Consider the following 25,680-nt stretch of genomic DNA (forward strand, 5'->3'; position numbering starts at 1 on the left):
CTGCCCCGGCGGGAGAATGGCGGCCACTCTCCTGGCAGCGGGGCTCCCCGGGGCCCGGGCGCTGCGCCCAGGGGACCCGGGGAGGCAGACAGTCCCGCGCGGCTCGGGCCGGAGCCGAAAGCCCGAGTTTAAAACACCTGCGCCGCCCCGCCCCCGCCCCCGGCCAACGAGCGCACCTGGCGCCGCCGCACCTGCAGGTCCCGGCGCCGGGCTTCTCCCCGCGGCCACTCGCCACCCGCGTTCTAAAAGGATGGAAGTTGGCGCCCGAGCTTCGAGCGCGTCCCGAGTCCGTGCGGGATTTTTAAAAAAGACCCATTTTTTGAAATGATCAGAGAGAGCCTCGTGTGAAAAATGAAACGGAAGGGGGCATACTTACGCTTTCACTGATTTTCTTGATTTTGAACATTGGTTTCATGTGGCAAGTGCCTGGCATAAAAGGCCGACTGCCCCTCTCAGAACCCGGCACTGAGTACAGGTTCCCACTGTCAACCCACCACATGGCTTCCCGCTTTTATTTTTCGTTTTTTCTGGGTGAGCGCTGCTGAGGCAGAAAACGGGTGAATGTCGCGTGCTTAGCGCTTAATCCGCCGAAGGGAACGTGTCCCCCTCCCTCCAAACGCTAATCAGGCAAATGGAGCGCCGTGTCCCCAGGTGCGCTCCATAGATGCCACGCTATTCCTCAGCGAATGCAAAGGATGACAAGCGTCAGTGCTTCATACAACTAGATTTAATAAGTTGTTATTACAGAAAAAAATGAAGTCCAAACTACAAAGTTTAAGCAGTTGAAGCAGTAGCTGCATTGAGCTCCATGTTTAGTCACAGTACTGCAGTTCCATACAAGCAATGTTAGTCCAAGCCCAAAGGCAGAAGCTGAGTAAGGGTTACTCGCAAAAACAATCTAAGAGAACAGGTAATAAAAGATACAATACATTTAAAATTAGTTGTTAGTTGAAAAACAAATACAGAGATCTTAGCTGTGAACACTCTAAAAGTTATGTCCATTATTTTGACAGCAAAAATACAAATACCTAATACTTTATACCCCAACAGAACTATATCCAGAAAAGAAAAAGAGCAGAAGTTGTCCTGTATTAGCACCCTAGTTTCCTACTTGTGGCTATTAACTTCACCGTCATACAAATTTAAACCTCCCCGAATCATATATCCACTTCTTGACCCATTTTGGGGTATAAAGTCAACAGCATTAATTATAAAATACTCTGTGGTAAAATGGAACACTATTGCAGCTGAGATAGAGAAGTTTGGTTATTACTTAAAAAAAAGAAAGAAACAGAAAATGTTAGCTGACATACCATACAAACCGGTGAAAAAGCAACAATCCATACAAATAAGCCAGTTTTAACAAAAAGATACTTTTTTTTTTCACTAATCTGTGACTAATCTTTCACTCAAACCTTGCAAGTAGAGATGTCACAATACTCAAATATTTAGGTAGGAGCCTTACCCAGTTAAATACCATTTTGTTGCTAATACAATAGATAAAATTAAAACTAGCAGTTATTTGCTAATTGCATCAATGCAATACATTCTGCATTAGCCCATGCCTCACTAACAAGCTATAAAACACAAGATATAAGCAGAAATCTAAGCATAATCTTTATACCACTAAGCAAGAATTTTCCAATTTCGTTTCTTCTGTTCCTAATCACGTATTTGTGAGTTAATGTAAAATTCCAACCAGTAATACCCAATTTGAGTTAAAATTTTACATCACGACTTGATCTAATCTATATATTATTTACAAAACTGAATACAGAGAGCATACCCAAAGCCAACGCTGGACACCCATTTCTCCGAGCCATTGACAACCTCGCCTCCCTGGCAGCGGGGCCGGAAGAGGCCGTCAAGGACTAGTAGAAACACACCATCGATCTAGAGCAAGTCATTGGATGTTCTGTTTACGCAACACCAGTTTTGCAGTTGTATGTTGGTTTTCTTTGTCGTCTTAATTTTAGGTGCCATTACAATGGCACGCTGCCTTCACAGCACAGCTTCGAGGTGAGGTGGGTGTTGGAAAAGAAGCAGGAGGGCAGACAGATCATGCTCAGAGGGTTGCCAGATGTGTTGCCACAATAAGGGACAATTAGGGACAAACGAGGGGCACCATAGCAGGGAGCAGGTGGGAGGTGAAGGAAGATGAAGTCTGAGACTGTCCACGACCGTGGTGACGGCTGAGAGTGCCTCCTCGGTACAACCCCCAGCGTAACTGGGGTGACTCAGGGTGACCCTGCAATCTGTGTCTAACTACCCAGAAGGCGGTGTCCTCTCAGCAATTCCTTTTACTCTCAGACGTCATCACAGTGAATGAATGGAAAAGGTGAGGCCTGGGCGAAAGGCACCATCTCACTCACACATGGACAGCAGTGGGGGGCAGATTCTCATACACACACACACACACACACACACACACACATGACATAATGAAGAGTCAGAGGGGAAAGCAGTGAGTCATTTTGTTGACCTGGCCAGGTGTCAGCCTGGTGGTGTCTCGTGAGGGTGACCATGATCAGGGCCACAGATGTGGCTGCACCTGGTGTTGTATAAATCCACTGTGACATCCCTAGAGGACTGTACTGTGACATCCCTAAGCTTACACTAAACCACTGTAACAAAGGAAAAGGCTTGTCAAAATCTCACATGTTCTGCTCATTCTGTCATTTTATTACCCAATTATTCATTACATTTTCCAATCACTTTACATAACCAACCGTTTTCATTGTTGTCACACTATTGTAAACCACATCAGCAAGTTAATACATAAAGCTTTGCATTTCAAAAAACTAGACACTTTAGTAACAATATTACAAAGGTTTTAGCTTCAAAAATAACTGAAAATGAAAAAAATAAACTTTTAAAGAATTAGCATCATAAAATTAATTTATTCCAAGTAAAAATACAAAATAATATTATGACATTGACCAGATATGAAAGTCCCTCCCAGAAACAACTCTATTAATGATTGAGAAAGCACTCCTTAAAGAAAATACGAAATAAAATGAAAAATATGTAAATATGTTTAATTTTTTTCTTAGCAAAAAATCTCTCTAAAAATAACAATGAAAATTTGTCTCAGTACAAAGGCTACATTACTATTGAAAAAATACCAGCATGAAGAAAAGGTACATATTTGACAGTAGAAAAATGATTTCAGTGAATCACAATGTCTAAAGTTTGCAATGAAAATAAATCTGCAATAAAGATTTATGCCTTTTTTCTTTTCTTTTTTTTTTCTATTTTTTATACAAACAGTACAAACAGTATTGCACATAACAACAAATAGTCGAGGTTAGGTTATAGCCTTCAAAAAATCGACTAGTTCAAGTGTCACATCAAGGAAAGGCCACAACAGGACCTGTGATACCCAGGGGCTTCCCAGTCAAGTTGCAGGTCAGAACACCTCTGTGTTTTAAAAAATAATTTTTTTTGAAGGACCCTCTCTTTTAATATAACATTAACAACTTGGGGGAGGGGGGCACATTTATTTACAAAACAAAAGGGAACATGTTATAATTTAATAAACTAAAAAAGTTCTCTTTAAAAAAATACAAACAGAAGAATTCTTTCACAATCCTGGCCAGTCGTGCACAATCAACGCTTGATTATAAATATACAAATTAAGGGAAAGTAGTTTCCACCATCTATTCACAACTTTCAGCACCAAATGGAGTTTATTTTTTGTAACCTATTCTTCATGACCACGTTTTCTCACTTTCACGTTAAGCTTTATGCTGTACAATCTTCCAGCATTTTTGTTGTTGTTGTTGTTTTTAAATCTCAGTGTTATTTTAGTACATGAAAGAGGGGTGCTTCTTCAAAAAGTTTTGCTTCTTTCATATAATTAGGTAGATTTCTGTAGGTTAGATATGATCTTTAATATTATAGTTATAAAGCTCTAACTTCTTCATTTTCAAAAAACACAAATAAGCATGAAAAAAATAAAGTTACCCATCTGTTAAATCATTTTTCTTGCAGAATTAAATTAATATATATTTTTCTGAATAAACTTACTTAGAAAATATCATTTTCTCTCCTATATTTCAAAATTGAGGTATTGCAAAAGATCATGTCAGTCAGAAAGCATGCCTTTTTCCTTAAAAACAAACAAACAAAAAAATCTTCAGCCAACTTTTGAAAACTGTCTAGAATACAAAAAGTAGTAGTGCATAACAAAATTTCTTGTACAGATGAAAAAACAAACCACAAACATAGAAAACAAACAAACAGAAAAACCACAGCTGGGCTGGAAAAAAGCAATTCTTACCAAAAAGCCCAGAGGTAACCTCAAAAGGGGAGAATTTCTAATAAGCATTTTTAATCCAGTAAAAAACTATTTTGTTTTTCCTTTTTGGAAACAATCTATAGTTTGAGAGCTGTTAATTGCAACGGAACACTGGAGAAACAAAACAGAATGGGACGAAAACAAGCAATATTAACTTAAGACAGTACACGGACATCACAGCACGTAAAACACAGCGATTTAAACCTAGTCTGCAGTGTCATATCCAGTCAGATTGTCCCCAGATTTCCAAAACATAGGAAGAAGATTAAAAAAAATCTACATAGTCTCACAATCATCGTGTGTGTTTATATATTACTATCTGCAGCCCAAGAGTGAATGCTAAAAAAATGTCCATGGTAGTATTAGCAGGTCTTAATTCTATTCAAGCTTTACAGGATAAATCCAGGGAATTAAGTAGTGAATTTCTCACCCAGACAACCAGCCCCACCCAGGCCATCATTTCTTGTACAGACATTTCTTTAGCATCACCATCACGCGACTTTCTTAAAGTGTGCCTAGTTTGTCAATCTGACAACTTATCTCTATATACTGTATATATTCCTAGTGTTTGTATGCTAAGATGAGCTCTTTGGTTTTCTGGACAAGGTCTGAAGCTATGTAAAATGGTGCAAGCACTAGGAGATTGGAACTAAGAGCTCATGTGTTAGTTAAGAGTATACCAGTTGTGAACTGTCAAGTTCATTAACGTCTGACACAGAGGCTTTAAACAGTTAAGTTTGATCACAGTTAGACATAATCACTTTACTATATAAAATAAATTGCACAATATATAACAGAGCACCGCAAAGTACTTCATCTACCATCCACGAGTTTGCTTTAAGAATATCCTACACCTAGGTTGTATATTGGTTGTAATATAGGTCATTCTGTTATGGGCTCTTCCTAATTTCAGAAGCGTTCCATTCATTGAGGCATGCCTTCCTCCAGTCAATTACCAATTCTTTGAATGAAAAAAATCTTGTGTTTTTTTTTGTTTAAAAAAATCAGTATTTTATAGCTTATATAGATTCTTAATTTGTGCATTGTGGGAAGGTTTCATACTAGACATTGGATATAAAATTTATTGCATGCAGCAACCTGATTAAGTAAACATGCAGTCGGAAATAGTGACCTTCCGTTGAAGCCTTCTGAAGTCTCTTCTGATCTCCTTTCGGCAGCGGATTCTATCCCTAAATCACAGAAGTGTGTTGTTGGGTTTTTTTTTTCATTGATACCTTAGCCTGAATAGAGTATTATGGTATTAATAATACCATTTTAATAGCAGCAAAAGCTATTGCAGCATAAATTTACGTAACACTAAAAGATCTAACTGAAGTCCTCAGCAAAACAAAAAATCAAACGTGAAGGAAAAAATAAAGATTCAGCTTATGAGGTATCCTTACATGTCAAGATAGAGAGCAACTAAAGGCTTATTTTCATTAAGGGTTATCCTTACTCTAAATGACCCCAACTAGTGATTGCTGAATTGTTGTGAAGTTTTTGCTACATCTGCCACCTACTCACGAGTATTACCTTTGGTAAGTCTTCTCCTAGGGGCAACTCTCTAAGTTTCTGAAAATAAGTGCATGCTCCAGTTCAAAAACAATCGGAACAACAACAACACAACAACAACAAACGAAAAAATCACAGACGTCGACCTGATGGCCGCTGATGAGAATGGCAGTCTACGTACTGTCACGAGGGACAAGTCAGGTATAAGAAATGAAGGTACCAAGCAGACAAAGGTGTGAATCAAAGTGCAAATCAGTACCGTTATACACTCTGCAATTTTGCATTATACTGGACATTGAGTTCAGTAATATGACTGTAAATAATAATAATAATAAAAAGACCCATTTCTTCTTTAAAAATCGAGAACGAATGCACAGATTTCCAGAACACTGTAAGCCCTGAGGCAGTGCCCTCTCGTTTCCCTCCGTGTCATCTACTCCAGTACTTGTGGCCAGGTCTGCCCTGGGCTCAGCTCCAGCGGAACGGGACGTGGCGAGGGCGGTCGCCTCCCTCCTTCACCAGCGGTTTGTGGAACTCCCGGCCGGCGCGGGAGTGGATGCTGGCCCAGCAGTATTCGCAGTAATACTGCAGGCAGGTGACGTTGGCACAGAAGAACGGGGCAAACTTCCCCCCACAGCGTGTGCCCTGGCACTCATCACACATCTGATCATCCAGCACATATGGCTTCACTTCCACCTGCACCCAAAAAGGAGAGACAGGAAAAAGGTTTAGCAAGGCTTCCTCCCGTTCCTCCTTTCCAGACTCTACGGTAGAGCTACTGAGGCGTCTCAGTCCCATGCCACCTGGAACTCAGCTGGTGTCGGGCTGTAGCTGAGGGAATGGGCTCTGGAGCCTGCTCCTTTGTTTACTGGTTGTGTTGTAGTAGGCAGATTCTCACCCCTCTGTGCTTGTGTGCTCTTTCTGAGCCCTGTGAAGTGGGTGTAACATTTACACACATGCACACACACTTAGTTGTCTCTCTGTAAGATGGGGGTAACAGCATCCACCTCAAAGGGTCCTGGTGAGGATTCTAAGGCAGCACCCGAGCTGAACCCTGAAGGCCAGGCAGCACCAGACAATGCGGGACAAGGAAGAGCATTTCGGGGAGAGGAACCAGCCCGGACGGGGCCCAGAGCAGGCGAATGCAGGGCATGTCCTTGGGGATTGGTCTGGCAGGAGCCAGGCTGGAGGGGCTGGGGGCGGGGGAGCGCACATGGAGATAGATGGGCCAGGCAGCTGAAGGGTGGGACTGCCCTGAGGCTCTGGGCTTCGTGCTTTAATGACACGGCTGACATCCCACCCAACAATTTCATGTTTTTTAGGTTTTTTTTCTTAAGATAAAATGAACCATTTTAAAGTGAACAATCCAGTAGCATTTAATACGCTCACAATGTTGCACAATCACTGCCTCTGTCTAGTTCCAAAACATTCTCATCACCCAAGGGAAACCCTATACCCACTCAGCAACCACTCACCCCACCTCTCCCTGGCTACAACCAACCTGCTTTCTGCCTAAGGTTTGCCTATTCTGGATCGTTCCTACACATGGAATCACACAATACGGGACCTTTTGTATCCGGCTCCTTTCACGTGTCATGTTTTGAGGTGCATCCCTGCAGAATTTCACTCTTTTTTATGACTGATGTTCCGTTACATGTGCATGTATACATCACACCTGGTTTATCCACTCACTCACTCACTGATGGACATTTGGGTTGTTTCCACCTTCTGGCTACTGTAAATGGTGCTGCTATCAAGGTTATGGACATGTATTTGTTTGAATCCCTGTTTTCAATTCTTTTGAGTATCTATCTAGGAGCAGAATTGCTGGGACACACGGCGATTCTATGTCTAACTTTTTGAAGAACTGCCAAATTGCTTCCCACAGAGGCCGCATCGCTTTATATGCCCACCAGCAACATGTCCGGGTTCCGGTTTCCCTACACACTCACCGACACTTGCTGCTGCCCACCTCTGTGATTACTGCTGTGCTAGTAGGTGTGGTTTTCATTTCCATCCCCACTGACTAATGACTGTGAGCAGCTTCTACTGGTCATTTGTATAGCTTCTCTTTTCTTTTTTCTAGCACCATTTATCCCCTCTACGTACACCTTCCTTGGAGAAAGATCTATTTCAAGTCCTTTGCCCATTTTTTAATTGGATTGTTTATCTTTTTGTTGTTGTGCTTAAGCATTCTTTATATATGCTAGACACTAGACTTTTATCAACACACTAGATGCCCGTTGCAGGAAGATTCCTGCAAGAATAGGGCTTCCTGAGAATGGAGCGAGGCAGAGAAGGGAGCGAGGCAGAGAAGGGAGCGAAGCCCACCTAGGCGGGCTTTGCTCCCTTCTCCGCTGCCTCACTACCTCCCTTCGCTGCTTAGACCTCAGCTCCCTCCCTTCTCTGCCATCTGGGTTCTCTCCCTTTTCCGCCGCTTTGCTCCCTTGCCAGGTCACGGATCCAGGGCCCTGGTCCCGCGGGCAGCGTCGTGCACTGCTGGCCCCGCCTGCAGTATGCAAATTAGCTGCCATCTTTGTTGGTGGTCAATTTGCATGTCGCACTTTAGCCCATGGGAGGCGTAGCGAAGGTACGGTCAATCACCATGTTTGTCTATTATTAGATAGGATGATTTGCAGATATTTTCTCTGACTGTAGGTTATATTTTACTTTCGTGATAATGCCTCTTTTTTTTAAAAAAAATTTTGTTTTATTGCTTAAAGTATTGCAAAGAGTATTATATATGTCTTCTTTTCCCCCCTTCTTGTCGTGATAATGCCTCTTGATGCACAAAAGGTTTTAATACTGATGAAGTTCAATTTATTTATTTCCTTTGTTACTCCTCCTTTTGATGTCACTGCCAAATCCAAGGTCATGAAGATTTACCCTTACGTTTCTTCTGAGAATTTCATGGTTTCCACTCCTATATTTAGGTTGAGTGATTTTGAGATGATTTTGTATGTAGTGTAAGGAAGGGGTCTACTTTATTCTTTTGCATGTGGGTATCCAGTTGCTCCAGTACCATTTGTTGAAGAGACTATTCTTTACCCATTGAATGGTCTTGGCAACCTTGTCAAAAATCAATTAGAGACCCAGCCTTAACTATTCCTTCCTCCTGTGGACTTCATACTGCACACTGCTCATCGGGCATTTTCTATCGATAGTCCTGCCATGGCCAGCATCTCTCTTTAGCTGAAACCACAGTCCTGGAGCGAGACAGGGCAGTGGCAGATCCGGGAAGAACACGGTCTGTGGAGACTATGGGCTCCTGGGGAAGGGAGCGCAGCTTATCAGTGCATCTAACCTGGCCTCGGCTCCTGCATCGAAGGCCAGGAAGGAGTCAGAACCTTGGCCGGACCCCTCTGTGCCCTGAGGCTGGGCCACGGTGGAAGCAGGGCAGGCAGGAACTGGGCGGAGCCCGCTTTCCCTCAATTCTTGCGCTGGGGACTGCTTGCTTCTACCACCAGGCAGATGCCAGTGCACAGAGTGTTCCAGCAACCAGACCTGAGCCCCAACTAGCCTAGAAAAGGGGATCCAGCAGTCAGAGAGATTGGTCTGAAGGAACAGAATTCACACTCAGCAAAAGAGGAGTGCTGGGGAGAAAGACAATAGCCATTTATAGCATATCCAGCCACAGAAAGGGCACTTAAGGAAATTCAAGTCTAGCACAAAGGAGACTTCCTGGTAATACTAAAAAAATACCAGGACTTGACTTGGGGTATGAACACAACAGAATATACAGACGATGTATTATAGAACTGTACGCCTGAAACTTATATAATTTTATTAACCAATGTCACCCCAATAAATTCAATTTTAAAAAAGGTTACTTTTGTTTAAGTATAAAAACAGTGGTTATATGGCTTTTATTCCCTCAGGGTTTTTTTTTGTTTTTTTTAAGTGTAAATTAATTTTTTTATATTCAAGTCATAAAAACTAACTATTTTAAAGTGAACAATCCAGGGGTGTTTGACAAGTTCACAGTGCTGTGTAACCACCACCACCGCTAGCTAGTTCCAGCACATTTTCATCACTGCAAAAGGAAACCTGGAACTCCCAGCTTTGTTTTTTATATATTTTATTGATTTTTCACAGAGAGGAAGGGAGAGAGATAGAGAGTCAGAAACATCGATGAGAGAGAAACATCGATCAGCCGCCTCCTGCACATCCCCCACTGGGGATGTGCCCGCAACCCAGGTACATGCCCTTGACCGGAATCGAACCTGGGACCTTTCAGTCCGCAGGCCAATGCTCTATCCACTGAGCCAAACAGGTTTTGGCCCAACTTTGTTTTTTAAAGAACTCTAAGTGATATTATGAATTATTTAACGCGGTTATTTCAGGATGAAATGATATGATGTCTGGGTGAGGGTGGGGAGAGTGAGCAAAGGTGTAGATGAACAGGGTTGGTCACAAGTTGATAATTACTGAAACTGGATGACAGAAACATTGCCTATTGATAACTTGCAATTGGAAGATGGGATTCATTATACTCTCCTCTATACTTTTGAATGTATCCAAACGTCTTTATTATTAAGAAGCTAAAATATGTAAAGTGTGCCTTTTTCACTATTTAAATTATCAGATGAAATGAAGACAGGATAATCACTGTTGGAATCCAGTTTAGTGGCATAAAAGATCAAGTGAGGAACTATTTCAAAGCTTGGGGGGGGGGGATATAATTTAGAAAAGTAAAAAAATGACAGAAAAGTTAAGAAATTTTAGAATAGATCCAGGAGAACCTAATCCAGAAGTTCCAGAAGGAGAAAAAGAAATGAGGAAAGGTAAAAGTCCTGAACTACATATAGAAAATACCAGCAGGTCCACTCTGGACTGGATGAAAAAGGAACATACCCCCAGGCACATCCCGGGAAGTCACTAGCTGAAATCCCTGAACTCTGAAGGTACAGAGAAAATGCTACATGCTTCCAAGTGAAAAGAGCTAGGTACTGTCTCCTGCAAAGCAAAGAAACCGCCACGCATCAGACTTCTTATCTGCACCTCTGGAAGGTGGAACACCAAGAAATACTACCTATCAGGCTGAGAGAAAAAGACAGGACCCAAAATCCTGTATCTGATCAAGATATCATTTCCCTAAGAAGACTTGTAAGAAAATTAGTAGCTTTATGATATTCTAGGAATAAAAATGAAGAAAATAATCTATTCACATTTGTAACAAAAATTATGTTACTCAGAATGAATTAGACCATAAAGACACTGGACCTACATGAAGAAATATTTAAATGTTAAAAAGAAAAGAAAATGATCTTAAAAAAACACACAAAACCCCACTAGGTCTGTATGTACCTATTAAGGGCAAGGTAGACCTTTTTAATAAGGACTAGAATTCTAGAAGCTCCAGAAGAAAATAAATATATTAAACTATGCAAAAATAAAATACATTTATAAATGGCAAAAAGATACTTTGAGAAAAGTCACTAGGCAAATGATGGATTTGGGGAAAAATTACAAATTATTATTTATATTATATAAAGAACTCTTAAAAACTGGCAAGAAAAAGACATACAACACAATGGAAAAGTGGGTAGAGAATAATTCATGTGAGAATTCAAAGGAATCCACTTGAAAAGATTTTCATATTGGTGAGTAGGAAAAAGAAAATTAATATCACGTTGTTCTCCTTAGACTGGCAAACATTTAAAAGGGGGTAATAACTACTTATCATTTGTCGATGGAGATGTAACTTGCTACAACATTTTAAAAAAGCAATCTAGTGCCCTGGCCTGCGTGGCTCGGTTGGCTGGAGCACCGTCCCATACGGAGAAAGGTGGTGGTTCCATTCCAGTCCAAGCACACACCCAGCGGGTTAGATCCCCAGCTGGGGTGTGTGTGGGAGGCAGCTGATTGATGTTTCTCTTTCCCTTCCTCTCTCTAAAATCAATTAAAAAAAAAAAGCAAATGATTAAAATTAAAAATACATATACTCTTTGACCCTATAATCCCACTATTGGTGATTGTTAGTGCTATAAACATAACCACCACATTTAAAGAATATTTACTGAGGAATTGTTCATAGCGGCAAATAACTAAAAATAAAGGAAATGTCCACCTATAGGGAAATGGTTGAATAAAATGTGGTACATCTGCCCCATGGAATATCATGGAAAAGACTGAATGTGTGCTCCCTGCGCTGATTTGAAAAGAGTGAACAAACTGGAGAAGGAGAACAAGGGAAGAGGCATAACTGATCAGGGACAGACGGAAAGGCTTGCTCAGAAGTCAGGGAGGCCATTTCTTATCATCTAGAGCAGTGGCTCTCAACCTTCCTAATGCCGCGACCCTTTAATGCAGTTCCTCATGTTGTGGTGACCCCCAACCATAAAATTATTTTCGTTGCTACTTCATAACTGTAATTTTGCTACTGTTATGAATCGTAATGTAAATATCTGATATGCAGGATGTATTTTCATTGTTACAAATTGAACATAATTAAAGCATAGTGATTAATCACAAAAACAATATGTAATTATATGTGTTTTCCGATGGTCTTAGGCGACCCTGTGAAAGGGTTGTTTGACCCCCAAAGGGGTCGCGACCCACAGGTTGAGAACCACTGATCTAGAGCAAAATGCTTCCTGGAAGTATAACTTCATTTGATGTGCTCAAAGCTTTTAAATATAATGTGCTTCTCATCTTCATGACACGTGTCACAGAGTACATCCAGCCTAAAACCACAGTGACCTTGTTACCATTCCCATCAAACACGGCGCCCTCCACCGCAGGCAACACTAAGAATGTTTAAACGTCAAGTTTTAGTTTTTCCACTGACGATGAGCTGGAATCCTGCTGTTTAATTTCCTAGGCATCTGTCAGCAACGTGAAGATAGCTTCTCCTTAGCAACGAAGTTATGCACAACCTTCCAGATTTGGCAGATTCAAAGCTATTAATTTTAGAAGCTATCCGGGATTTTAAAAGCACATAGGGGAAAGGGTTTGGATTTCATTTTCTTTTTACCTTTCAAAGGATGGCCCTTATCATGTTTCCTATTTTCAGGGGCTAAGGGCAGAAAGATTTAAAAATAACTGCTTTTCCCACGGTTCAGAATGTGCTTGTGTGTCCTGATGCTGATGCCATACGTTAACAGAGCACAGGGGATCTGGGAGTGTCTGTGTGGCCTTAAGAACTTTTTCCATGCCAGCCGACAGTATCCTGCACAATCCATACATCCACCCTTAGCCTGGTTTCCCTCCATGGAAGTGGGGCTGGAGATGAGGATGTAAATCAGCCCCAAACCAATTTCTAGTAGCAGAACAATGTATCATGTGGAGAACAAAGGGTAAAACAATCATTAGTAACTGTGAACTGTTTGAGAGACAGAGAAGCATCCCACAGACCGTCAAGCCTCAGAGGGAAGGCAGGGGAGGGAGGTTTGGGGGGAGGGGGATGGTAAAAGATCAACCAAAGGACTTGCATACAGGTATATAAGCATAACCAATGAACACAGACACTAGGGGGGTGAGGGCATGTGCTGGGGGGGGGGGGGTGGCCGGGGAGAGGGCAAGAGAGGAAAAAGGAGAGATATGTAATACTTTAAACAATAAAGAATTAAAAAACAAACAAACAAACAAAACTGTGAAATGCAGCCCAGCCGGCGTGGCTCAGTGGTTGAGCCTCAACTTATGAACCAGGAGGTTGCAGTTCAATTCCTGGTCAAGGCACATGCCCAGGTTGCGGGCTCGATCCCCAGTGTGGGGCATGCAGGAGGCAGCCGATTGCTGATTCTGATTCTCCCTCATTATTGATGTTTCTCTCTCTCTCTCTCTCCTCTCCCTTCCTCTCTGAAATCAATAAAAATATATTTAAAACAAAACAAAAAAAATTGTGAAATGCATAACTGCCATGGCACCCCTCTCACTCCACCAGAGCACAGAAGGGCAGAGCGCCCTGACGGTGCCCCTTACCTGGCTACATCGCAACCTTCAGCCTCAGTTTCCCCTCCCCTATGAGAGATGTGGACCAGCTCTTTCAACTAAGAACAGGCACCCCACAAGAAATTGCTAGTTGACTGATAGCCCTGACTTCTGAGGTTAAAGAACATGAATATCCTGCTGAGATAATGATGTAAAAGGGGGTGATGGACTTTTTCCCATTAGTTATCTTATAAACAGCCTCTACAGTCAAATATGGGCAGTAAAGAACATTTAATCACTCTAAAGTGCTTTCATATTAAAAATAACCACAATTCTGGACCTTGAGAACATTATGCTATGCCGGAAGCCGGTCCATCCTTGCTGCTTGACACAGTCGCTGCAGGGAAGAAACATCTGCACAGCATATGTCTCAAGGGACCTGGCGTATATGGCATACTGTTCTTAATATGTTTGCTCCCCTTCTTGGTGCTATGTGTTTTAACCAAGGTCACCTCTCCGAGAAAGGTTGTTTCCCCAGGTAGGGATTTTTCCCTGAAGTTAGGGAGGGAATAAAATCCCTTAACTAAGTGCCAGGCGGGTAGTTAATCACTTTAACTACAAACAATCAAGATTAAGCTACATAATCTTTACTCCCTGGAATGGAGATAAGAAATGCCCTAACCTTTGGAATAGAAATTGACAGGATTAAAATCAACTGGTATAAATACAGATGTAACAAGACAATAGGAGACAGAACCTGGCGACCAAATCTGGCTGGAGAATCTGGAGAACCTGGCTGGAGAACCTAGTGAGAGAGCATGGCAAGAGAACCTGGACAGAACCTGGCTACAGAACCTGGCTGGAGAACCTAGCAAGAGAACATGGCAAGAGAACCTGGACAGAACCTGGCTACAGAATCTGGAGAACCTAGCGAAAGAACCCGGACACGGAACCTGGCGACCGAACCTGGCTGGAGAACCCAGCGAGAGAACATGGCTACAGAATCTGGCTGGAGAACCTAGAGACAGAGCCTGGCAACAGAACCTGGATAGAACATGGCAAGAGAACCTGACTAGAACCTGGCACCAGAACTTGGCTGGAGATCCAAACCAGAACTTGGCTAGAGATCCTGGCTAGGCTGCTGATCAACTGAACGCTGTCTCCGTGTCATTCCTTCTTCGCCGACTCCGTCCACCCCTTTGGGGACCCCTGGACCTGCTGGGGCTGGACCCCAGCAATGCTAAGTGAAATAAGCCAGTCAGAAACACCCAAGAACCATATGATTTCACTCATTTGTGGGATGTAAAACAAACTCATGGATACATACAGCAGTGTGGTGGTTGCCAGAGGGAAGGGGCTAGGCCGCAGTGGTTCTCAACCTTCTGGCCCTTTAAATACAGTTCCTCATGCTGTGGCCCAACCATAAAATTATTTTCGTTGCTATTTCATAACTGTAATGTTGCTACTGTTCTGAATCGTAATGTAAATATCTGATATGCAGGATGGTCTTAGGCGACCCCTGTGGAAGGGTCGTTTGACCGCCAAAGGGGTCTTGACCCACAGGTTGAGAACCGCTGTATTAACCAATCACCCCAATAAATTTAATAAAGTAAATAAATTTTTATTTTATTTAATTTTATTTAAAATATACTTCTTTATTGATTTCAAAGAGGAAGGGAGAAGGAGAGAGATAGAAACATCAACGATGAGAGAGAATCATTGATTGGCTGCCTCCTGCACACCCCTGGGGATCAAGCCTGCAATCCAGGCATGTGCCCTTGGCTGGAATCAAACCTGGGACCCTTCAATACGCAGGCTGACGCTCTATCCACTGAGCCAAGCTGGCTAGGGCAATTTTATAAAAAGAAAACCACAATTCCAAGAGAGAAGACATTAAAAAGAGAGAACAGGATAGGAGAGGTCAGAGGTCAAGACGAGGAAGTTGAGACAGGACAAAAAGTTTCTATGCCATGTAGAGAAGAGGAATATCTCTCTCGCTTTCTTTAGATGACCCGAACTCCATTTAAAAAACTATTTATAATCAAAGGCTCTGAGACGCCCAGTGCTTCAAAATAAGCTCAGGTAGGATTAGTTCCAACAATACCTGAACTCCCTTCTTCTTAAAGGATCCAATCCAACACAGCCATAGCTACAGCTGGGAAGCTTTCAAGCCAGACCAAGGCAGGGGCCAGTAACAGCAGCTAAATAAAGGCTGGGTCATGGGGCCCCCACTGAGGCCAGGAGCAGACATTGTCTGGGAACAGGTCATCAGAACCTTAACTCCTTTTGCTCTTGCGTTATCTTATGTATTCCAGCTGTGGCCAGGGACAGTGTGGTATGATCCACACTTCTGTCAGTATGGTTACTGGGTCATATTAATCTCCACCCAGGCTAAAAATACAAAGACTCTGATAGTTTTTAGCTAAAATTCAGGTCTAGAGGAAGAGAGAAAAAAAGATCAAATGTGTGAAGTACTTGCAAAGAAAGGTGCAATGGAGAACATCTTATTAAATAAAAAATACATTACGCCCAGCCGGTGTGGCTCAGTGGTTGAGTGTCAACCTATGAACCAGGAGGTCACGGTTCGATTCCCTATCAGGGAACATGCCCAGGTTGCAGGCTCAATCCCCAGTGGGGAGGGGGAGGGTGCAGGAGGCAACCAGTCAGTGATTCTCTCTCATTATTGATGTTTCTATCTCCCTCTCCCTTCCTCTCTGAAATCAATAAAAATATATGTTTAAAATAGAGAAATCAATAAAAACAAATTCTTCTAAAGAGTATGTTATAGCTTAGCTGTCACATGTATCAGAAAGCCCCACCTTAGCTAACTGACAATCAGTCTCTCTGGTCCTCTGAATTAAGCTAAAACAGAGGCATGAAAACATTATTTGTCAATGGTATACTGATTTTCAACATATTTTCTCTTTCATATAGAGACTGATATGTTAGAAAGATACAACAGCTAATCTCAAGTAATCAAAATACGAAAAATGATAAATACCACAGGGAATATCAACCACACCGCCCATCCCACCACTACCATGAATGCACAGCTGCTCTTTCCCTGCCCCACCCTACCCCTTTGCGGATAGAAAACATGTGCCCAGCACGCCCAGCTCTGGGAATTTATACAAAAGAACGGAAATCAAGATCTCGGAGTGGTATTTGCACTATCATGCTCAAAGCAGCACTGTTCACAATAGTCAAGGTGTGGAAGCAACCGAATGTCCGTGACAGATAAATGGATAAAGCAAATGTGGTCTATATACACCGTGGAATATTACTCAGCCTTAAAAAAGGAGGAAATTCTGTCACATGTGACAACATGGATGAACAACCTTAAGGACATTCTGCTACGTGCAATAAGCCAGTCACAGGAGGACACCTGCATGGTTCTGTTTATAGGAGGCATCTAGACCAGTGAATCACAGAAAGCAAAAAGCAATCTGGCAGTTGCCAGGGTCTGGGGCAGGGAAGTGGGGAACTGCTGGCCAAAGGGTATAAATCCCAGGGATGCACAACATTGTGTTTATAGTTAATAGTGTGCTGCACACTTAAACATCTGTTGAGAGGATAGAGTTCAAGGGGTTTTTCACCTCAATGGTGGGTGTGGCATACTTGGTAAACAGGGACTGGAGAAGGGTGGGGATCAACTGCGCATGAAACTTCTGAATTTGAGCATGAAACAAAGAAAAGAAGCTGAAAACAGTATTTTCTCAACTGGGCCCCTTGGAACATTATTCCCGAGAGATGGTGCATTTCAAAAGAATCTGTGAAAGACTGCACTGTCCCCTTGGATCTTCACCATGAAGATTAGCATATAAAAGATTCTAAGAAGTCCTAGAATAAAGCAGCCTCGTTATGTTCTTTCAAGAAAGCATTTCCAAACTCATTTGACTCAGAAAAAGGCTTCTCTGCAAAACAGATATTAAAATCCCAAGGGACTCATGCTTTATGAAGAGCGACTTAAGAAATGGTGCTTTAGGGGAACTAATTTTAGGGATGGAACCCTGCCTACTCAGAGCTCCTCCTCCTATTTCAAAAACTCAAATAATCAATCCACTTTCCCCCTATCTTGCCTGAAATATTTAACACCTTTTATCGTGAAAAATGCCAATTAAACTAATAAGCTTCTTCCAGAAGAGCTCGAATATTAGGCATTTGTGATTTCATGGAATTTACTTTTATCAGCGCCATTGCACACTGACAGAGTGCTTTACAGGTTTCAAAAGCACTGTCATTACCACGTACACACCTCCTTCCTTCAAGCTATTTAATAAGTGGTATAATCAAGACTAACCCCCAGATTGGCTGGTTGTGGTCTAGTATCTTTCGACTAGTAAAAAAAAAAAAAAAAGGTCTCACTGGGCTGAGTTGGCAGATCAAGTAATAAACATCTGATTTACACATTTCCAGGAGACAACATGACCAATTGGTATTAAGCAACAGTTGTGTGTGTGTGTGTGTGCGTAGTGGGGACCTCTCAGATTTTTATAAAGAAAATTTTTCATACAAGTTAAAGCGTATGTTTCTGTTAGACTGGGGAAGATTCAATTGACTTTACCCTTACAAATTTTCTCAGAACACCCCAGAATAGACAAGGGGGTAGAAAAAATGGCCATGTAGGAAGATGACTCATGTTCATATGATCCCATTCTTCACACTACACAAATCTGTCCTACGTAAGTGGCCTAGACTGGAGTTATAAGGAAAACTGGCTTTAGCAGAGCTCTCACATCCTAGGTGTTCCTTTGGAGCCACTTCTAAAAATACCACAAAATGGACAGAATGAGTACAGGGGCCCTCTTTTGCCCTTATTGCACTTAAATACTTTAAACTGTTCCATTTTTCACAGAAACACCATCCAAAGCAATATAAGCAAAAAGTAATCCTAACCTTCTACTGAATTTCAAGTTCAAAATCTGTTCATTATCATAGAAAAGATACTGGTAAAAACACCTCTTTCTAGACTAAAGAAACCACCTTCAATTCTTTAAATGGAAAATGCACCCAGGTGTTTACCTCTATAAAAGGAGCTTAAAAGACTCCACATGTGTGTCTTGACTAACATCTAAGCAGCAGGTTGGCAGACTGGCACCTATGTTCATTTCTTGTTTTTTCTAGTGTCAAATTCAACTGCTTACTCGTATATTAAGGATTCTTAGTGGAACTGAGTAGGCATTTTCAAAGGGGAAAAAAAAGCATCAACCGTTAGCCATGGTCATATGATTGGACAACAGCACAATTTAGACAGGCCAGGCTCTACAACAATACCATCAACGCCCGTACAGCCACAGCCTAGTAACTTTCTGAGTGGCTCCTCTGCCACTGTTCACCTGAGCAAAAGCGCTAGTTGGTAGGCTAATTCTTACTACTATGAGACAATAACATTAAGCCTCTAAGAGGTTAAGAAACTTGCCCAACGTCACACCATGACTGGGAGAAGAGTTAGGAGTGTAGCTCACAGCTCCCAAGTCCCAAGCCAGGACACTTTTTCACTACAGCCATGGTTCTCTGAATGGTGAGGATCGGAGTGGGTGTGGGGTATAACCCCCATTAGGTATTTATGCTCATACGCCATAGATACCCCCCTATTAGTGTTCTAGGGAACCTCTATCCCGTGAGAGTGTATCACATGCCTCATGTGTGCTAAGGCAGAAGAAACACTGAGAGCCACCATAGTGGGTGCTACACAACCTTGATATCGCCAACACAGGGACTATCACCAATTGGCTGATAACTGGTGAATATTGGCCATAAGATATGCTTAATGTAACCCTTAAAGGATTTATTTCAAGATGTTAATTTGGAGCTGCATTGGCTCATACTGACTTGAAAAAAGGTGTTACATGAAGACAGCATAAAAGTAAAAAACAAAGGCAAAGCAACGATAAAAAAAAGCACAGGAAAATTTCGAACTCCTTTTGCTAATGTTCAAAATAACCTACAGACATACTCTAAACTCTAGCTAGCTGTGCCCTGCTCTGTGCAGAACAGGTTACCTAAAAGTATGTGAACTACTGAAACATATGTAAAACTCACTGCGGGACCTGTGATCGGACTTGCGGGTTCCTAACCCAGGTCTGTGGGAAAAGCACTTCCTGGAATAAGTGGGTCTGAACCAACATCAGACCCTGGATAAGCAGGAAAATTCAGGAGGGGCGTCCCGAGAGCAGAGGCCGCTCTGCCCTTAATGGATAGGTGCCTTCAGAGTCTCTAAAGCTCTCCTAAAGTTTCCTCTGTTGCAAAATAAAGGGGGTTGCATCTGGTCATGCCTAAGGTTCAGTCCAGTTTGAATGCTAGTATCAAAGAACACTTTCTGATGGTTTGAACAGCAAAGCCTAGATTTCTTTATTACTCAAGGAAGTGTTCATAATGAAGTAGGAAAGGCATGCTGTGCAAAGTGCCCTCTGGTGCATGGCGGGATATGCCAAACTTTGGTCTGTAAGGGCTTTCCCCGAGCCACCTCTCAGTCAGCCTTCATTCAGAAACTCACTCATTCATCTGCAAATCAGTAACATGTACCAACACTGTACCAAGTATTAAGTATCAGCAACTAACATGAAAGACATACAGCCATCGGCCTCAAGGGTTGTATGGTCTAACAAGACATTTAAGCAGTGCAGCTGGTATTATGACAATGATCTATGGGGAAGAAATAAGCTCCACTAAAAATATTACAGGGAAGCTGAGACCATAGGAAAAGTGGCTATTGGGCAGGCCGAGGAAACAGCATGTATATTAATCCTGAGAAAGAGAGAAAAAGGCCAGCTGTGACTGGCTCCCGCCAAGGAAGAGAGAGCTAAGGCAGGCGAAGGGTGTAGTCCACGCAGGGTCGTGTAGGCCATGGTAGGTGAGAACTCTGAGCTTCGTCCTAAGGGCAGTAGAACATAATCCAAAGGTGTAAAGGAGGGAAGACATGATGCACAGATGACTTCACAAGGTCATTTTGGTTTTCATGCACAGGATGAAGGGGGATGGGCTAAGGATGAACCGGGGAGACGATGAGAAAGCTGCTGCAGGCGTCCCGGGGATCGGTGAGAGTGCCTCACTCCACCAGCCTCGAGAAACTCCCATGGTTGTTTCCAGTCCTCACTCTCCTCCCATTTATCACCCTAACTTCTTCTGCACATTTCCTGAGTGCCACCCAAGGCCTCTGGGCACAGGTGGCAGAGTCCAGATCATGGCAGCTTTGTAAGGGGCCATCAGCACCAGCCCCTCCACCTGCCAGTGCTTCCATTTCCAGGCACACCATGGCAAAGAGTCTGCTGATGTGCACATTGGTCAGCCCACTCTAACAAGTCACGCATTCTCGGGGACCCTAATCACAGCTATTGCAGGATTCAGAAGTCTGCCCTAATAGCCTGGGCAACCTTGTTCCAGGAACTTGGAAGAGTACTGTTTAAATAAGTAGGGTCCCCCTCCCTGTAACGAGCTTAGTAAAATTATACAGGAAAAATGCTGTGCCCCTTCCATAGGGGTTACTGTCTAATTGATCCTCTTATTGCAGACTTGAAGGCTGAACATGAAAATACCTCTTCCTATGTCCTAAAACGGCCTGTGGTGATGGTTGTGGAACTATGTGTTAAACCATACACTTTACATTGGTGATTTGTATGGTATGTGAATTATATATCTCCATAGAGCTGTTACCAAGACAACATATAAAAAGAAAAGCACCACCTCCTCCTTAAAGATGACGTAATGGAGAGAAATGACAGCAGAGATGAAAGCACTAAAGCTTCAGGGTCAACGGCTCCTATACATGTTGCATATCGACATATTTCCTACTCACAAGCAAGCCCCAAAGTCTCTAAGACGGTGAGAAGAAATCAAACCTATAAAGACTGTATTTTCCCCATAAACCACTCTATCTAAAAGCTTAGCCAGCTCAGCCGGCATGGCTCAGTGTTTGAGTGTCGACCTAGAAACCAGGAGGTCACCATTCGATTCCCGGTCAGGGCACATGCCTGGGTTGTGGGCTCAATCCCTGGTGGGAGGTGTGCAGGAGGCAGCTGTTCAATGATACTCTCTCATCATTGATGTTTCTATTTCTCCCTCTTCCTTTCTCTCTGAAATCCATTTTAAAAAGGCTGAGCTAAAGAGCAGCAATTATAGTAATAATAATAATAAATGCATAACCATATAAACTCTCTAAAAATATGTCTTTTTGAAAAAACTCGGTTGATACAAAAGAGGTAAAGGGAACATACCAAATTTTTCTTCATGTCCCTCCCCCGTTTACCCAGGAAGGTGCAAGCTGAGAGCACCCACCTCGCACCGTCCCCGAGCTCTCAGGGTCTCGGGCACACTGCTCTGTGGGCTACCACTCCAACTCTCCATGAGGGGCAAACAGTGAGGGGTGAGGGCTGCAAACAGGAAGCAAGTGGCCCTTATCATTCCATCGGCAGCTAAAAAAATTCACTGACGCCCCTGATTCTGCACTTATAATGATGCAGACAGCAAAGGAGGCCCCTCTGACCAGAAAGGTAATAAAAATTGATGTTATTTAAAAGAGCCACAGTCCTGGTTAAAAAGGCAACTCTAGGATTATATCCGAAGGAAGGAGAAAATAGACTGCAGCCTCTTGGAATTTGCAACAGCATGAAAAAGGGATTGTGGACACAGGTGAACATCTGCCCCCACCTTTGAGGACAGCAAGTTCCAAAACCTTAGTGATGAGACCATTGCCAAAAACCTGGTGGGTTATGCAGGAAAGAAGGAATTCTCTGCAGACAATCCCGAAGAGAGCCCCCAAGAAAGGAAAAGGCCACCATCTGAGGAATACTAACGTGCTTGTACAGGGTGGACAACGTGGGGTTTACAGTTGTGAGTACAGCAAACAGAGTCTATTCTTGTATTATTGTTTATTAATTATTGTGCTATTTATTTGCATGACAACTGTAAACCTATTTTGCCCCACCCTGTGTATAATGGGAGCTCTCTGCCAAGCTCAAATGCAAGCTTTAGGAGAAAGGTAAATAACAATAAAACTAGGAATGAACTTGAGCCTGGCCGGCATGGCTCAGTGATTGAGTGTCGACCTATGAACCAGGAGGTCATGGTTCGATTCCCAGTCAGGGCATATGCCCGAGTTGCAGGCTTGATCCCTGATCATGCAGGAGGCAGCCAATTAATGATTCTCTCTCATCGTTGATATTTCTACCTCTCTCTTCCTCTCTGAAATCAATAATATATATATATATATTTAAAAAACAAAACAAAAAACTAGAAATGAACTTGAAAAAGCATCTATGAAGGGTACAGTTAGCAGAGGCTCAAAATGCCAGAGACAATAAAATAAGGCAGTGTTGGCTGTGTTCAAAGCCAAAAGAAATCAACAAGAGGACAGCATAACAGACTGGGGGGGAGGAAGCGTAAGGTTCACAGAACAGTGAAGCAGGAGCCCACCTGGAGGTGGAAGCAGCGTTTCTCTCTCAAAGCAAAGAAAGCGGCCTCCACAGTGCTCAGGGCTGAGCAGGAGCATGAAGCGGGGTGGGGGGACTCCCACTTTCAAGGATTTCCAAGTCTCCCACTTGGATGACTCACCCCAGGCACTGAAGGAAGGAACGGACAGGCCCCCTTTTGACTCCATGAGGATGCAGATGGCATTCTGTGCCCACAACAACGGTTCCCTGTACATCCGGATAGTGTGTGACAGGTAGTACCCCTGCTGGGACCCTCAACAATCTTGGAAGATACAAAAGGCTGCTACTACTGCCCTCGTTACACACTGGCGCTCAGGGCCTAAGTGACCTGCCAAAGTCACACAGCGCCTGGGACAACACAGTCTGGGCCCAGCAATGTGACTCTGGCCTAGTGCTCTCGTCACCAACCCGTGGACCTTTTCCACCGAAGCTTCAGCAGAGCAACCAACAGCATTCAAGCCACGGGATGTTAATGACATCAGTATCACATGCATTTGTAGCAAGATGGATATGTAAACCAGCAAGTGCCGGTCACACATCTACCTAACTGCCCGACAGCTCTGGCTGTTCAATCCTCAGATCCCAGGGAGACCTCAGACCCGCCCCAGGAGGCGCTACAGAGGAGGACCCGGGGCTCCTGGCATTAAGGAACTTGCTTGGGGTCACCAGCAGCTGGTGCAGCAAAGTGTTAAAAGTATTGGACTCTGTGGGATTGGGGTGTTTCAAAATCTGAAATAGAGTTATTTTATTCATCTTAATTAAAAAACACACCACCACTACTTACTTTTAAGGAGCTCAGTGATGTCGCAAATTGATTTTTTTAAAAAGCACTGGCTTTTACAAGACTGAAAATATAATCTTGCTGAATATTTAAAAATCCCTCACCAATTGAAATTTTCACCCTCTAAGAAACTTAAGTCTGCTACACAAAATTAACCAACATTGAGGACAGGTGCCTGCTCAGTGTGTCCCCCAAGAACATCCTTTGCTGGGAGCATTAACAAGCACCGTACAATTGCATAGGAACATGCTCTTCTCCTATCTGCTCTTTTACTGTATTAACACAGGTCCCGGAGTAACACCTACCACCTTCCATTCCCCCAAGCTTCCAAAGAATGACAGAGCTGGGATTTAAGGGAGTTAAAGCTATGCCTGTCCACAAAACAACTGAGCATACCAGCTCCTCAAATCTACCTCAGGTCCCCTCTAGATCAGAAGGAGAAAATCCGAATGCCTCTGGTGGCCAGGCAGGTAATGCCAAGGAGCAGGGCAGGTAATGCGTGTGTGTATATGGTATGAGCTGTAGAACTCAGGGAGGTGCAGGGGGCACTGGAGGGGACAGCAGCTACTTGGTTCAAGAGAAATGGCAAGATCAACATTTTATGTATCAGCATTAAATGTTAGTCCAAGTTTGCTTGTTGTAAGAGCACCACCTGGGTCAAACAGGTCACCAGCTCTCACCCTTCGTGAATGCATTGTTGGAATCGTCTTTTGCACAGCACTGGCGTGGTAGCTAAATCCTGCAGGGTTATTTCCATAAGTGTGACATCGCCCTGGAGAGAGCGAGGCGGAGGTTTCATTAACACCTTCAATACCAAGGGTGCCTCTGTTTCAGGCAGCCTAGGTGGGCTTGTGGACTGACCCCAGGCAAGGGAGAGCTGCTCGCTTAGCAGCACAAGGTGCTTTTCCTCCCAGGTGCGGAGAGAGCAAACTTCATTTCTTTCCTGTGGCAAGTATGCCCTGAGCAGTTGCTTACCCGTTTGTCAATGTCATTGTGTTGGAGCTGCACAAAGCGAGCGCTGATGGCTGCGATGTAGCTCTGCTGATTGGAGAACGCCACGCGGCCAGCACCTTTGGGGTACTTCAGCTCTGGGTCCGTATCAATGCCAGCATAGCAGACACCACCATACAAACGGTCCATGATCATTGCCAGTTCAACTGCAAGAAAATGAACACAATTCTGTACAAATGTTTAGAAGGAACTCCTGACGAGGAGCAGGAAGAACTGTTTAAGAATCATGCAGTGTAACTAAGATATGGAAAACCCATGTGAAGTATTGTGAAGAGTGTCTACATCAGTCTTACAAGTAGGGGAGTCCTCTCAAGTAGGGGAGATCCTCATAGGCTATTTGAAAATAAAAAAATAAAAAAAATAAAAGAATACACACACACACACAAATTTACATAATCAGAACTTCAGCAACAGGATTAAAGGAATGATCTATCAGTAATCCTCTTGTTCTAACTGCTTAGTCTACTGGAGTGGGCCCTAGGTAGGCAAAGCATTTCACGATGCCCTAACAAGTTATTAAGAGACAGCCCTACTTACTGACCTCTGAGACTGAAAGCAATTACTAAAGTTACACTGCTATGGTTAAGATTAAACTGTAGAAAGCATGAAGTCATAATTTTAGCTAGAGGCAATATGTTTAGAGCCTTAAAGTAAAACTCTACACTTAAAAAAATGACTTTTAGAGTATATTTTATCCCAACTGAGAAACCTCCAGACTAACCTCTCACAGGAAATTCTTAGTAATACTAGTAATGCAATGAACATTTATTGAGCAC

The 25,680-nt window shown here is 42.9% G+C and overlaps 1 protein-coding gene across 4 annotated transcripts in view; it reads right to left on the bottom strand.

Moving 5' to 3' along the window:
- Positions 1–4,368: 4,368 nt before the first annotated feature.
- The window catches only part of CPEB3 (cytoplasmic polyadenylation element binding protein 3), a 182,324-nt gene continuing 161,012 nt past the window's right edge, over positions 4,369–25,680 (bottom strand). For all 4 annotated transcript variants that reach the window (XM_081104323.1, XM_081104326.1, XM_081104324.1 and 1 more), the window contains exons 10-11: positions 24,869–25,050; positions 4,369–6,508 (exon numbers count right to left, since the gene is read on the bottom strand). In XM_081104323.1, coding sequence (XP_080960449.1) covers positions 6,281–6,508; positions 24,869–25,050 — 410 coding nt within the window. In that variant the 3' untranslated portion in view covers positions 4,369–6,280. The remainder of the gene's footprint in view (positions 6,509–24,868; positions 25,051–25,680) is intronic.

Source organism: Myotis nattereri (genome assembly GCF_964212035.1).
Source record: "Myotis nattereri genome assembly, chromosome: 13".
NCBI lineage: Eukaryota > Metazoa > Chordata > Mammalia > Chiroptera > Vespertilionidae > Myotis > Myotis nattereri.